At 34.0% G+C, this 16,730-nt stretch overlaps 1 protein-coding gene across 3 annotated transcripts in view; it reads right to left on the bottom strand.

Annotated features, from left to right (window-relative positions):
* UBR1 (ubiquitin protein ligase E3 component n-recognin 1) overlaps positions 1–16,730 on the bottom strand; it is a 140,278-nt gene that overhangs the window by 55,051 nt on the left and 68,497 nt on the right. For all 3 annotated transcript variants that reach the window (XM_038580190.1, XM_038580192.1, XM_038580191.1), the window contains 10 exons: positions 15,333–15,394; positions 14,944–15,054; positions 13,984–14,049; positions 13,620–13,721; positions 9,676–9,739; positions 7,531–7,655; positions 5,122–5,174; positions 2,013–2,115; positions 1,133–1,181; positions 372–526 (listed from right to left, as the gene is read on the bottom strand). In XM_038580190.1, the coding sequence (XP_038436118.1) occupies positions 372–526; positions 1,133–1,181; positions 2,013–2,115; positions 5,122–5,174; positions 7,531–7,655; positions 9,676–9,739; positions 13,620–13,721; positions 13,984–14,049; positions 14,944–15,054; positions 15,333–15,394 (890 nt within the window). The remainder of the gene's footprint in view (positions 1–371; positions 527–1,132; positions 1,182–2,012; positions 2,116–5,121; positions 5,175–7,530; positions 7,656–9,675; positions 9,740–13,619; positions 13,722–13,983; positions 14,050–14,943; positions 15,055–15,332; positions 15,395–16,730) is intronic.

Below are 16,730 nucleotides of genomic sequence, written 5' to 3' on the forward strand. Positions count from 1 at the left end.
CATCTAAGGTGTTTTTTTTTTAAGATTTTATTTATTCATGAGAGACACACAGGGAGAGGGAGAGAGAGACAGAGAGAGACAGAGACAGAGACAGAGACACAGGCAGAGGGAGAAGCAGGCTCCATGCAGGGAGCCCGACATGGGACTCGATCCCGGGTCTCCAGGATCAGGCCCTGAGCTGAAGGCGGCGCTAAACCGCTGAGCCACCCAGGCTGCCCTCTAAAGTGTTTTTAATGACCCTTAGGTCTCAGGTGCTCTAGTGTGGTTCTGAATGACAATGTTAGACCAAAGATCTTCTCCTTGGTTCCTCACAAACTCTATGAAGTAGAGACAATATTGGAAGTAGAAAAAAATATTTCAAGTATACATACCATCTGAAGCATCCCTTCAGTCCACAAGTTAGAATCTGTGTCAATTGCCCGCTCAAATATGGTCCTGAGAATGTACATCATGATATCACAATTGAGAAGGTTAACCACTTTGCTGAAAGCAGGGCAGAATTCAGGAGGTGGTGGTGGTGGTAATGCTATAGTAAGTGGGAGATGTATAGGAGAAGAAACAAAGAAGTACATTTTTATTTGGGTTATCCTACACGCCAAATTGTGTATATCAAAATCATATATTACATTCAAAACACCACCTGTTTTCTGTTACCTTTAAAGCACCGAATACATCAATGTCACGGGAAATATAAGTCACTATATCAATCACCCGAAATAAACTCTATTTGTTATAAACTTAAATGTTCTATCACCATTGATAAATAAGCCATATCTTAATATAAGGACAAGAATTAAAGGGTTCTTTGCACTTCCATTAGTTGCCCACTCTTAAAAAACAACAAAAACAAAAATGAAGAACACTGTATGCTCTGCTGATACAAAACCACAGAAAATACTCAAAATGAGTCAATTCAGGGGCACATGGGTGGCTCAGTCAGTTAAGTGTCTGATTCTTGATTTTGGCTCAAGTCATGATCTCAGGGTCATGAAACTGAGGCTTGCGTGGGGCTCTGTGCTTGGAGCGGAGTCTACTTGTCTCTCCCCCCCACCTCTGTCCCTTCCCCTATTCGCTCGCTCTCAAAATAAATAAAATCTTAAAAAATGAGTCAATTCAGAATCTCACTTTTTACCTTCATCTTTGTTTTCTTGTTTTCTCCTTTTTTTCTGCATATGTTCTGCCTATGTATATAGAAAAAAAAGTATCTTTAAATATACTGCTTGGCAAGCATGAAACAAATGGAATACTTTGAAGCAGGCAGGAAAGATCACTGAGCCTACCAAAATACATACTATATACTATGTATGTAATCAAAATGTTACCTTGTGCCAGAAATAAAATGACTGTCCAAGGAAAAGCCACTGCAAATCAGATGAGTAACATACCTCCTCAAGATTTTATTCCCCATTCTTTCAGTCAATAATACTCATTTAGTGCCTACTAGATTCAGGGTCTTGTACTATGGGCTGGAAATTATTGATTCATATTTGTAAGGACAAGTCCAGACTTTACCCTAAGTTATCAAACTTAATGTTACCCTTAATGTGACAAATAGACATTATGTACCTACCCACTGATGTGATACAATATATTACCTATATAATGTTCTTGCCCCAAAAAGTTTACCTTGAATCTAACCATGAGAATACAATCAGGCACATCCTGAGTGTAGGATATTCTAAAAGATCACTAGTCTGTACTCTACAGAAATGGCAATATTATGAAAGACAAAAAAGGCAAAAAGATTATCTTAAAAGAGATTATAGACACATGACACCAAATAAGGTACAGCATTCTAGATGGAATCTTCCTCCTCATAAGTAATAAAGGATCTTTTTGGTAAATTAGAAAAATTTAAATATTGCCTGTATACTAGATAACATTACTGATTCAATTTTAATTTCTTGGGTGAGATAATGGCCTCTATTAGTGAGAACCAGTCTGATTTTCTGTAGAGTTAGAAACCATAAAGCACTTTAGGCTTAATTACTGAAGATGATATCTTTTCCTACCTTGCTATGCTGTGTTTTGGAATAATGATAAAAGTACATATTGAAGTCTTTCAATGATTCATCTTTCAGTTCATAAACTCCATGGCCTGACACACCTGGTTTCCTAAATAGAAAATACAGAGATGAACAGCAGTGTTTTTGTAGGATACAATCCTGACAAAACAAAAACCTAAAAATTAATCAAAACGTCAAAATCTAAAACAAATATAGTCATTTATTAGCTTGCTTAAACTGAAATGACTAATTTCATTCCAACAGTAAAACTAAAAACCTACATTGCAGACTCAAAGTCCTGATAACAGCCAAGTTGTGTTTCATAATTCAGAAATTTTTAAAAAAAATATTTTATTTATTTATTCATGAGAGACACAGAGAGAGAGGCAGAGACCTAGGTGGAGGGAGAAGCAGGCTCCTCGTAAGGAGCCTGATGTGGGATTCAATCCCCAGACCCTGGGATCACAACCTGAGCCAAAGGCAGATGCTCAACCACTGAGCCACCCAGGAGTCCCCATAATTAAGAAATTTAAGTAAATCTGAGGAAGTTGATTTTCTACTACACTGACCTAATCTCATGCCCTACTTAATTTGCTAAGGCTTTCTAAAATGGTAGTGAGATGTCAAATTGTAGATGAAAATACAGTGTTGGGGCAGTGGGCAGATCAGCTGGTTAAGTGTCTGACTCTTGATTTTGGCTCAGGTTATGATCTCAGGGTCCTGAGATTGAGCCTCGAGTCCAGCTTGTGCTCAGCGGGGAGTCTGCTTGAGATTCTCTCTCTCCCTCTGTCCCCCACTACGATCTTTTTCTATAAAATAAATAAATAAATCTTTAAAAAAAAGTGTTGAATCCTTTACATAGCACTATAAGGAAAAGCATCAAAGCCAAAAGGAATACATCATATTTGTTCAGCACATTAAATAGCTTTTGGTTTCTATTGAATTTTAAGTGAAATATGTTATTAAGTATTATTAAACCATAAAAAAAGCTATATCCAATTTTAAAAGTTACTTAAAACTAGTAATTTATTTATAGATATAATATAAAACGTAGAAATTTACTACCAATAGAAAGTTTTTTAATTTCAAGAATTAATACACTTAAAATCTTATTTCCATTTCATGTATCTTATAGAATCCATTACAAAATCTCCCATTCAGTATACTGCCTTTTTGTTTGTTGTTTCTTTCATTGTGCAAAAGATTTTTATTTTAATGTCCCAATAGCTTATTTTTGCTTTCGTTTCACTTGTCATCTTAGGAGACATATTTAGAAAAATGTTGCTATGGCTGATGTCAGAGAAATTACTGCCTGTGTTCTGTTTTATGATTTTTTATGGCTTCAGGTCTCACATTAGAGTTTTTAATCCATGCTGGGTTTATTTTTGAGTATGGTATTAATAAGTAGTCCAGTTTTATCTTTTACATGGAGTTGTCCAGTTTTTTCCCCAATACCATGTACTGAGGAGATTGCATTTTCCCTATTGTATATTCTTGCCTCCTTTCTCATAGCTTAATTGACCATATAATCATGGGTTTACTTCTGGGCTTTTTGTTCTGCTGATCTATATACCTGTTTTTGTGCAACTAGCATACTGTGTTTTTTATAATTATTATTTTAATTGTTATATTAACTTCAGGGGTAAAATATAATGATTCAACAATTCCATATACCACCCACTGCTTATCACAAGTGCATTCCTTAATGCCCATCACCTATTTCACCCATCCCACCACCAATCTCCCCTTTGGCAACCATTGGTTTGTTCTCTATAGTTAAGAGTCTGTTTCTTGGTTTCTCTCTCTTCTCCCCACCCTTTGTTCATTTGTTTTATTTCTTACATTTCACATATGAGTGAGATCATATGGTATCTGTCTTTCTCTGACTTAGTTCACTCAGCATTATACTCTCTAGCTCCAGCTATGTTGTTGCAAATGGCAAGATTTCATTCTTTTTATGGCTGAATAATGTTCCACTGTATAATATATATCACCTCTTCTTTATCCACTCATCTACTAATGGATACGTGGGCTGCTTTCCTAATGTGGCTATTGTAAATAATGCTGCAATAAACATAGGGTACATGTATCCCTTTGAATTAGTGTTTTTGTTTTTTGGGCAAAAAACCAGTAGTATGATTACAGGATCATAAAGTAGTTCAACTTTTAACTTTTTGAAGAACCTCCATACTGTTTCCACAATGGCGACACCAGTTTGCATTCCCACCAACAGTACGAAAGGATTCCTTTTTCTCTGCATCCTCACCGAACACTTACTGTTTCTTGTATTTTTGATTTAGCCATTTAGTCAAACAGCCATTTGACCATACTGTTTTGACCACTAAACTCTGTAGTATATCTTAAAAATCTGGAATTGTAACAACTCCAAGCTTTGTTCTTTTTTCTCAAGATTTCTTTGGCTATTTGGGGTCTTTTGTAGTTTCATACAACTTTTAGTATTATTTGTTCTAGTTTTGTGAAAAATGCTGTTGGTATTTTGATAGAGATTGCACTGAATCTACAGACTGCTTTAGATAATATGGACATTTTAATAATATTAATTCTTCTGAACCATGGGCATGTAATATCTTTCCATTTGTTTGTTCATCTTCTGTTTCTTTAATCAACCAAAAACTTAACTATTAATAGCCTACTACTGACCAAGAACCTTACTAATAGCATAAAGTCAATTAATATATATTTTGTTTGTTAAATGTATTATACACCATATTTTTTACAATAAAGTAAGCTAGAAGAAAATGTTATTAAGAAAAGCATAAGAGAAAAAATATGCTTACAGTACTGTACTATAAAATCTCCACTTATAAGTAGACTCAAGCTATTCAAACCTGTGTTGAAGAGTCAACTGTACTTACTAAGTCACTTTAAATCATAAATGAGCATTTCTCAGATATCTGTCAAAGATACTCATTTCTTTAACAAACACATACTAAGTGCTTACTGAGCAACCCCTCATTTTCACCCTTTTTTATCTGTACTCCATTCTTGTTCTTAGGAGTTCAGGCAAAGACTTCAGAGCTTCTACAAAGTATCCAAAGTACAAAAGCAAAGATTGGTTTACCTCTCAGAATAAGCATAAATATTAAGTACTTACTTAAATGTGGCCACTTTGTTAATGACGTTCTCTAGGCCGGTTTCATTATTTTCCTGTTGAGACAATATTTTTGTCATTTTTACTTTCATGCAGTGACTGTTCCTTCTCTTATTGTAAACTGAAATACATTTTAACAGCATTCTTGAAGTTTGTAAGCAATAAAAAAAGATCAACTTCCAATATAAAAAAATTTGGTCTGAAACCAAGTAGCTTTAAGGAACCAAGTTCTTTCTTTTTTTTAAAGATTTTATTTATTTATTAATGAGAGACACAGAGAGAGGCAGAAACATAGGCAGAGGAAGAAGCAGGCTCCCCTCGGGGAGCCTGATGCAGGACTGGATCCCAGGACCCCAGGATCATGACTTGAGCCAAAGGCAGACACTCAACCACTGAGCCACCCAGGTGCTCCGAGGAACCAATTTCTTAACAGAAGTAAAATCTAGAAATAAACTACTTAAGGGGGAAGTTGTATCTAAGTTTGTCCTCATACATGTATACATATAGATACACACACCCACCCAACAGTTCAAAGAAAAAGAGCTTTCCTTTAAGTAATACGTTCATCACTCACATCCTTGAAGCACATGTCCATGCTAACCATACCTAAAGCCAAGGTTATAAAATAAATGAGATCTACAGCAAAATACAGGTAGATGCCCAAATGTATTCTGGCTTCTGCGTTATATTTCTGAATGCCTGTAACTTTTCCTTAATTGAGGAATATTATTTTTTTATGAAGTTATTTAAAGTCAGAATAAGAACATAGTCAAGGGAGCACTTGGGTGGCTCAGTGGTTGAGCATCTGCCTTTGGCTCAGGTAATGATCCCAAGGTCCTGGGATCGAGTCCTGTATCAGACTCCCCGGGAGGAGCTGTTTCTCCCTCTGCCTGTGCCTCTGCCTCTCTCTGTGTCTCTCATGAATAAATAAATAAAATCTTAAAAAAAAAAAAAGAACATAGTCAAGATATTAAATCAGGCTCACAGATTCCTACAGTTTCACAAAAAGTATAAAATTTAACCTCCTTTTAATATAATGCACTTGGGGTAAGCAACAAAGTTAGGGCTATGCCTTAAAGCATTCCTTTTGCAAACTATGGTATGTATATCACCAGTTGCATAAGAAATTATTTTAGGTTGCACAGTTATATATTTTTTTAAGTTCTGAATAGTTACTCACTTATTTTAATATGAATTAGGGAAAGAAACTCCAGAATCTAAACCTCTTTCACTGAAAGTACTTGCTTAGAAAGATACTAAGAAAAAATATGTTAGGAGTGACTGGGTGGCTCAATTGGTTGAGCACCTGACTTGGTTTCAGCTCAGATCATGATCTCATGGGTCCTGAGATGGAGCCCCACACTGGTCTCTATTCAGTGGGGAGCCGGCCTTGAGATGCTCTCCATCTGCTCCTCCCCGCCTCCCGCCCCCGTCCATCCTCCTCTTTTGTGTTCATGTGCTCCCTTTCTCTCAAGTAAATAAATCTTTGAAAAAAGAATAAGTTACTCTTAAAGTGTATTAATTAAAAAAATTGATAGATGGATATGCAGAAATTATGAAGGTGATATGCCAAATAGTTGATCTGAGAATCAGTTAACAACGAAACTGGAAAAAGATAAATATTTTTTTGGAAAAATAACCAATAGTCTAAGCTTTTCTCTACTTCTCTGGAACACCTTGATAGCAGATAAGTCTAATTGTAAGAATCATTGATCTAATTCATAATGAAATCTCAGGAGAAAAAATATGAGACTCCTAATCTTTACAACTACTACTTCAATTATCAGTGTATACAAAAACATAAGTATCACCTGCAACGGCCATGAGAATATACCTTGCAGATCTCAGTTAGAGGAAACAGAGATACTAATGCAGGCTCACTCTGGGATACTGGGGAAGACATCAAGCCTAGATTAGATTACCCAGTGGTCTAGAATGCTTCTATCTAACCTTCCTTCCTTCTTTCACATGGAATCAGCCTCATCTGACAATCTGATGGCTCCCCCAGCTTTTCCAAGCTCCCTCACCATTTTCTCTCCTAGGCATCATTCCTAATAAATTCTTACATGTTTTGTCTTGACTTCTGCTTCTCAGAAGATGCAGACTAACACACTACCCAGATAGTCTCAGTATTTCAGGCAGCTTCTTTTTTCTCTGGAGAAATTTTAAGGTAAACAAAAAGCTAGGGAATTTGTTGTTCCAAACTCCCATAAGGTTCTTCCATAAGGTTTCTAAAATGTTTCCTAATGCCTCAAATTCCAAAATTAAAGTATACCATTAAAGAATGAATAGTTGTAGATCTGCAAAATTTGTCAAATTTTCCTCAAACTTCAAAGTAATTTCCAATTAACAAAAAAGAAAAAGAAAATCCTATTTTAAGGTGAATGGAGTAAAAAACAGTATCGGACTTACATTCTCAGGTAAATTTTTGGCAATGGCGCTGTGTGGCATGGGTTCAATACAAAGCAGGTGAATAATTTCTCTCATTGTGACCTCTTCCTTGGTCACATTTCCCACTCCAGGTACATAACGCTCTCCTAATATAAAAAATGAAAACGTAAAACAATTATCTTCTATTTAAATCTCTCCTACCAGGAACACTTATACACAGAACACTGTAGTAAGTCTGTGAGAGACCATAAATTATTTGGACATGTTCCTAAATCTGAACAAGAGTTTATCTGTAAAAGTTGGAGGAAGAAAAATGAAGAGGTCTAAAGAACACAGGCCTTCTTATAATTTATACACACAAGAACACACAGAAATACATATAAACATACTCCCATACATTATAAACAAGGCTTCTCAATTAAATTAGCATGTGTTTCTAAATCAGAAAACAATGCACATGGCATTGAAAGAGCAGTGGCCATTGTTAAACAACTTTTCTTCCAAGATCTTTCTCAATTTTGTCTCTACTTGTTATTTAAGAAAGAACAAAATGAAAACTCAAAAACAAAATATTTAGTATGTATTAAGAATGACTGATGTTGCTAAAATGACCATATGATCATTTCCATTTTTCATCTCAATAAACTGCGAAATAGAGGAAATAGCTAAGTTGACATGGGAACTTCTCTGGTGTCAAAAGCATCTAATTTCCATTGCCTTAAGAAGGCCTACAGTCTTATGTCACCTCTGATTTTCAAAACTACAATATGTATACAAAGTCCTATGATATCTATAACAAGGTTATTTTAAAGACAAGAAATTTTGCCTAAGAGATTTGATAAATTCTACAAATTAGCCAAAGAATGACTTTTCTGTGAAGGGAATTCATTTCAGACAGATCATTCCTCTTAACATGTGTAAAGCATTTTGTAACTTTTAAATTTTTTTCACCTAAAAGAATATTCCCTAAAAGTTTAGTGCTAGAATGAACTATAGAGATAATACAGATTAGCTTCAAATTTTACAAATCAGGCATCTGAGACCCAAAGAATATAAATGCCATGCTGTTGATAGTTAATATATTATAAATAATAGCAATATAATAATAAAATGTATAACAATACAATATATAATTACTATGGAATATTACATAATTACATGTTATTTACACATTATATTAATGATATATATATTAAATACTGACTTCTGAAAGTAATGAACTTGTTATACTCAAGAATACAGCAAATATTAACTAAAAAATCAAATCACACAGGAGGAAAAAGAACTTAACTATACTCAAGAATACAGCAAATATTAACTAAGAATCAAATCACACAGGAGGAAAAACCCAATAAATTTGTATAAACACAATGACAGCAAAATAATAGTAGCAATAATAAAACAGCAAAAATATAAAATAGAAAAATATGGTGCTAGAAATTCTTCATATAATCCAAAAACAAACATAAAACTTCCTATAAAATTTTTATAATTTAATAAAGTATATCATTAATTTAAAAATCTTTTACACATTTACATTTCATTTAGCAATGAAGGTTTACCATACTTCCTGCTGAGACAAGCAGCCAGTCAGTAACTAATTCCTGACAAAAAGTAAAATGAACCCATGTTTTCAGGTGTAATTAATGGTTAGAATCCTCACTAGGAACTACTAATATAAAGTAGTATCTGCTGCAGTAAAGTAAGAAACAACAGCCAGAATGAGAAGTTAAGAACTTTTACTTAGCTGATAAAATCAACAAAGACTATAATACAGAACATTAAAAAATAAAAGTATGGCTAATATTTGTACAAAGTAACTTAACAGAATGACACAATGAAAATATATTTTACATAGAAATATGTCACACTAAAATTTCATATATAAATAAAATTCTATATACATTTCTAAGTAGGATAATTGTATTCCAGACCTCTACAAACAAGACCAAACAATTATATATCAGGTATTGAAAATAAAGATCTAATAGAACTGTGCTTTTTTAAAAGCTGGGTTTCTAAATATATTAATCACATTAGTCATATTAATCTCTACTATTCTATGCTATATTTGGGAGAAGAGTAAAATGATAATGTTTTCTCTAAAAAGATAAATGTTTTCTCTAAAAAGAACTCATATCCTATTTAGACATGCTTTAATCTTACCCACAATATAGATGAGGACTTGAAGCATTTCTTCTATTAATGTATTATATTGTTTAATCAAATCCTATTGAACCAAAAAAGAAAAAATTACATGGAACCAAAACTTTCATAAAACATAACATTTTTGGATCAGATTCATGGTTCACACAATCCAGTATTTTCCTCTAGACTACAACAGAATATTAGGTGAATAATTCCCTTTTTTTGACATCGAATTCCACAAGGTTTATAATACCTGGCAAGTAATAGGAACTTAACAGAAATATTGTTTTCATTATCATTACCATATAGCCGTAAGTCAACAAACTAATTCTAATAACTTCCTATTTGGGTTGGTAGGACAGTGGCTTCAAATAATAGATATCAGTTATGGTGAGAGTACCTTTCCTTAACATAACTTTCATTTAAGCAATGCAGAAAATTAGATATTCATTTTTCACTACGTATAAAACATGACTAAAAATTAGCTTTATATTTTCATATCTTGTTCTTTGGTCCTATGCAACTAACTTCTAATATAAAAGAATAAAATAATGTGATTTATAAATTCAAAGTAGGTAAGGACTACTTCATAAGTTCATATCAAATATTAAAGCAATGAAGGTATGATGAAATTGCATAGGACAACAAATTATAAACTGTGAAAAATGTAACAAATACAATAAATGAAGAATATCCTTACTAAATCAGGAGCTTTTACAAAAACAGAAAAAGAGCGAAGGACTGGTAAGATAATTTCCTATGTGAAACAGGAGAAAAAGGCCAATAATCATGAAAACATGGACAACTTCCCTGCTAATTCACGAACTATAGGTATAAATGAAAGACGGGCTCTCACCTACCACTTCAATGAAGATTAAAAATACCAGTGCCATTATAGATATACATACTGCTAGAGGGTGTAAATCTGAGTAACTTTTCCAAGAGCAATTTAACAATATGTATCTAGAGTCTTAAGAAAGAGCACAGTTTCTTCAGCAAATTCACTTCTAAAAATGTATCTTAACAAAATAATTAGGCAAGTGTTTAAACCATGAGGTTCAAAGATGTTTCTGAGACCAAAAATCTAGAAAATATCTTCAGCAATAGGAGACTAAGGTTTAATGCAATCATACCGTGCAATACTATACAGCCATTAAGAATTATGATATAAAAAAATGATGCGGTTGTCTATTTAATGACAAGATTTTATATTAGTACAATATCTCATTTAAGCAGAGAAAGCAAATTATGAAATAGCACATACAAAATGATCCAAATTTTGGTTTAAAAAAAACAAACAAGACACCAAAACTTAAAAAGTGATCATTTCTCAATTCAGCAAAGTTGCAGGATATAAAAATCAATGTGCAGAAATTTGTTGCATTTTTATACATCAATAACAAAGCAGCAGAAAAAGAAATCATGGGATCAATCTCACTTGCAATTATACCAAAAACAATAAGATACCTAGGAATAAATATAACTAAAGAAGTAAAAGATCTGTACTCTGAAAACTACAGAACATTTATGAAAGAAATTGAAGAGGACACAAAGAAGTAGAAAAGCATTTCATGCTCATGGATTAGAAGAACAAACACTGTTAAAATGTCTATACTACCCAAAGCAATCTACACATTTAATGCAATCCCTATCAAAACAACACCAACATTTTTCACAGAGCTAGAACAAACAATTCTAAAATTTGTATAGAACTACAAAAAGACCCTGAATAGCCAAAGCAATTCTGAAAAGGAAAAACAAAACTGGAGGCATCATAATTCCCAATTTCAAGCTATATTAATTACAAAGCTGTAGTCACCAAGTGAGTATGGTATTGGCACAGAAACAGACACATAGATCGATGGAACAGAATGGAGAACCCAGAAATGGATCCATAAGTACAAGGTCAACTAATCTTTAACAGAGCAGGATGAATATCCAATGGAAAAAAGATGGTCTCTTCAATAAATGGTGTTGAGGAAAACTAGACAGCAACGTGTAGAAGAATGAAAAGGGACCACTTTCTTTTTATTTATTTATTTTAAAGATTTTATTTATTTATTTATGAGAGACACAGAGAGAAAGAGAGAGAGAGGCAGCGACACAGGCAGAGGGAGAAGTAGGTTCCACGCAGGGAGCCCGACATGGGACTCGATCCCAGGTCTCCAGGATCACACCCTGGGCTGAAGGCAGGTGTTAAACCGCTGAGCCGCTCAGGGGACCACTTTCTTATACCATTGTGAAAGAAATAAATTCAAAATGTATCATATTGTGTTTGTCTTTCTCTGTTTGTCTTATTTATTTGTTTGTGTGTTTGTTGGTCTTATTTAAATGCAAAAATAAATTCAAAATAGAAAGACCTTAATGTGAGACAGGAAACAAATAAAATCCTGGAGGAGAACACAAGCAGAATCTTCTTTGACTTCGGCTAGAGCAATTTCTTATTAGACACATTGCCAAAGGCAAGGGAAACAAAAGCAAAAATGAACCACTGGGACTTCATCAGGATAAAAACCTTCTGCACAGCAAAGGAAATAATCAACAAAACTAAAAGGTAGCTTACAGAATGGGAGAAGATATTTGCCAATGACGTACTGTTAAAGGGTTAGTATCCAAAATCTATAAAGAACTTACCAAATTCAATACCCCAAAACCAAATAATCCAATTAAGAAACGAGCAGAAGACAAAAAGATACTTTTCCAAAGAAGACATTCAGATGGCTAACAGACACATGAAAAGATGCTCAACATGACTATCAGGGAAATACAAATCAAAACCATGATGAGATACCATCTCACACCTGTCAGAACAGCTAAAATTAACAACACAAGAAACAACAGATATTGGCAAGGATGTGGAGAAAGGGGAAACCCTCTTGTACTGTTGGTGGAATGCAAACTGGTACACCCACTCTGGAGAACAGCTTAGAGGTTCCTCAGAAAGTTAAAAATAGAACTACCCTATGATCTAGTAACTGCACTACTAGGTATTTACCCAGAGGATACAAAAATACTGATTCAAAGAGGCATATGCACCCCAACATTTATAGCAGCATTATCAATAATACCCAAACTATGGAGAGAGCCCAAATGTCCTCGAATGATGAATGGATGAAGAAGATGTGATATATATACACAATGGAATATTACTCAGCGGTCAAAAAGAATGGAATCTTGCCATTTGCAACAATGTGGATGGAACTAGAGTGTATTATGCTAAGTGAAATAAGTCAGTCAGAGAAAGACAAATACCATATGATCTCATTCATATGTGGAATTTCAGAAAGAATACAGATGAGCATATGGAAAGGGGGAAAAGGAGAGAGTGAAACAAGACACAAGTAACTCTTAGTGCCAGAGAAAATATGGAGGGTCAATGGAGGAAGGTGGATGGAGGACGGGCTAGATGGGTGATGGGTATTAAAGAGGGCACTTATGGGGACACTTGGGTGGCTCAGTGGTTGGGTGCCTACCTTTGGCTCAGGTTGTGATCCCTGGATCCGAGATCGAGTCCCACATCAGGCTTCCTGCGAGGAGCCTGCTTCTCCCTTCTCCCTGCCTATGTCCCTGCCTCTCTCTCTTAGTTTGTGTCTCTCATGAATAAATAAATAAATCTTTAAAAAAAAAATAAAGAGGGCACTTATCATGAATCACTGATTTCTACTCCAGAAACCAATACTGCACTATATGTTAACAGAATTTTAAAAAGAAAAAAAAAGTGATCATTTCTAGGAGGCAGTGTTGATTCATGTGTTTTTTTCTTCTCCTTCTTGTTTATCTATATATTTTAAATTTTTATACAGAGTGTATGTATGCGTATGTAGATAATATATGCATGTTATATGTATATATGTGATTTCTAGAAATATACATAAAGAAATAAAAACTCCTAAATATGATTAAAATTGTTAACAAAAATATTTCCTTTGGAATTAACTCACATGTCTGTTTCTCCTGCTTACCTGGTCTTTTGTGGATATTGTCTTATTAAAAGCATCAGCAAGTTCATACCTCTGAAGTATCAGTAACAAAAACTTATTAGGATCCATTAAAGATGCACCAATCTGTGAAAGAAATGCAGCATCACAGTTCTACATGTATTAAATGAAGAAATATTTGTTTCTAGTAGAACTGTCAAATAGTAAAAGATAAAGAAGTTTGCAAAAGATAATATAGTAGTCCCTTCCATTTTTATGATGCCATATTCAGTTATAACAGTGAGGAAATTTTAAATAAAGCTAAAAATAATTACAGTATTTTTCTCATCACAAAAGATCTAAGAAGGAAAGTTAAGACCTAAATATCACAAGTAATTTTAATAGGTACCTGAAGCATAATGATATCTTTATCATACATTTCTTCTCTGCACTTAACATCTTGGTAATAAAACACCTATAAAATAAGAGGAAGAATAGAAGCTACAAGAATTATTTTATTTAAATAGAATTCTCAACAAAAACTCTTCCTAAAACTTTCTCAAAACTAAAAACTCCTGGGACGCCTGGGTGGCTCAGTGGTTGAGTGCCTGCCTTTGGCCCATGGCAAGATCCTGGAGTCCCGGGATCGAGTCCCACATCAGGCTCCCTACATGGAGCCTGCTTCTCTCTCCGTCTGTGTTTCTGCCTCTCTCCCTGTGTCTCTCATGGATAAAGAAATAAAATCTTTAAAAACAAAACAAAACTAAAAACTCCTAAGAATTCCTTAGTGGAAAAAAGATGTAAATGTAAATCTAGGAGTTATTTTGTGAGATTTTGAAAGTGAGGAAATATGGCATGAAAATACTTCAGAGTTTAAAATGCTGTATAAATTATTATTCTCAACATACAAAACAATTTATTTCCTCTAAGTTAAACATGCCCACTTTAATAAAAATAAACCAATTTCTATAATCAATCATAATACCATTTTTCTCCCAAGTAGTATCTAAGTCCAGTTTCCCACCTTTTAGGAAAAGCACTTCTCTTTATTTGCTCGAGAATGGAAGGAAAAATTGTTAAGATAGCCTTCAGTTAAGAATGGTGGTGGGACAATTATAGGTCCCCAGGTAAGAAAATCTTCAGAAAAGACCAATATTAAAGGACAGGTTTTGACTAACTTTCACTTAATCTATCCACTCAATAGGATAAAATGACAAATGTCTATATGATTACTAGAGCTTTCATTTCTGAATTTATATGAGAAGAGAAAGTGAATAGCAAAATCCAAGGACACAAAGTAAAACTATACAACAGAAAAAAACGATCAGAAAATGAACACATTCATAAAAGTGAATAGGGCTTGCCATACCTGGCTAATGAGAGAGAGCCCATTTCTTCGCCACATCTCAGCAACAACCTGGGCAACCAATACCAGACAACGCAAAGGATATTCCACCAGTACCTCTACTTGAAAGTCCTCCTGAAATAGGTGAGAAATTTTGTTATTTTTCAGAGGGCTTGGATGTGTCCCAAAGTTATGGCATTAAACAGTTCTCAGTTTTCTCAACTGTAAACTGATGGACTTGAATGAGATAATTCCAAGCTCTTGTAATTCAGGTTTCAACGTACTTACATAGAGACATAAAATTACTTGAATGGGAATTATTCAGGTAGGTTTCAAAATTTTTCTTCCCTCTCATCAACCAAGAGGTGTTTGGAAATAGGATATAAATAAATCAACACTTAACCGTCACTTACAAAAGGCACAAATTCATGCAGTCTTGAAACAGCTCCCAGCCTGCTTAAACGCACATGAAGACCTAACAGTTAAAAGAGAGAGAGAGAGAGAATTGAAAAAGGGAATAAATCCAGTTAATTTGTCTCATTAACTCCTCAGGTTGAGAAACTTGTAAGATTTAAATATATATTTATTGATTTCTAATTTTGAAGCACAGTACTATTAATATATTTAAGACCCTACACTGTACAAAGTGTGTTTACACATTATATAAAAATAATGTGCCTCTCAAGATATCTTTATTCTGCTCTTAAGTAAGCATCAAAAGAAATGAAAACTAATTTAAGTATTTCTTTTTACAAAAATAGAAGTGACATAAAAATCACATCAATTACACCGTGTACAAAAAATTAACTAAATTAATCAAAAAGCTAAATATAGAAGCTAAAACTATAAAACTCATAGAAGAAAACAGGGGAAAGGATCTGTGACACTGGATTTGGCAATAATCTCAAAGGACACTATAAACAGAGTAGAAAGGCAACACACAGAATGGGAGAAAATATTTGCACATCATATATCTGATATCCAGTTAATATCAAGAATATACAGAAAACAAAAACTCAACAACAAAAAATTTGATTAAAAAAATATACAAAAGACTTGAATGAACATGGCCAACAAGCACAGGAAAAGATGCTCAATAATCACTAATCATTGGGGAAATGCACATCAAAACCACAATGGGCTACCACTGTACTCATTAGGATGGTTATTAAAAAAAAAAAAAAACAAAACAAAGTAAGAAGTGTTGGTGATGATGTGGAGAAAATGGAATCCCTGTATATTGCTGGTGGGAATGTAAAATGGTGCAGGTGCTACAAAAAAAGAGTACAGAAGATCCTCAAAAAATTAAAAAGTAGAATTACTTTATGAGCTAGCAATTCCACTTACGGTACATATCCCAAAGAATTGAAAACAAGGACTCAAACAGATATTTGTACATTCATATTCACAGCAACATTATTACAACAGCCAAAAGGTGGAAGCAACCCAAGCATCCATAACCCAAGCTTATGGATGAATGCATAAGCAAAAGGTGGTATAAAGGAAGGAAATTCTGATACATGCTATAACATGGATAAACTAAGAACACCATGGTAAGTGAAATAAGTCTATTATAAAGGATATGTATATGGTTTCAATTACATGTGGTACCTAAAGTAGTCAAGTCTTAGAACTGGAAAGTAGAATGGTGATTGCCAGAGGCTGCAGGGAATGGGGATTGAGGAGTTATGCTGAACAAATACAGAATTTCAGTAGGGGAAGATGAAAAAAATTCTAGAGATGGATGGTGGTGATGATTGTACAACAATGTGAATGTATTTAATGCCACTGAAGTATACATCTTAAAATCG

Source organism: Canis lupus, chromosome 30, assembly GCF_011100685.1.
Source record: "Canis lupus familiaris isolate Mischka breed German Shepherd chromosome 30, alternate assembly UU_Cfam_GSD_1.0, whole genome shotgun sequence".
Lineage (NCBI taxonomy): Eukaryota > Metazoa > Chordata > Mammalia > Carnivora > Canidae > Canis > Canis lupus.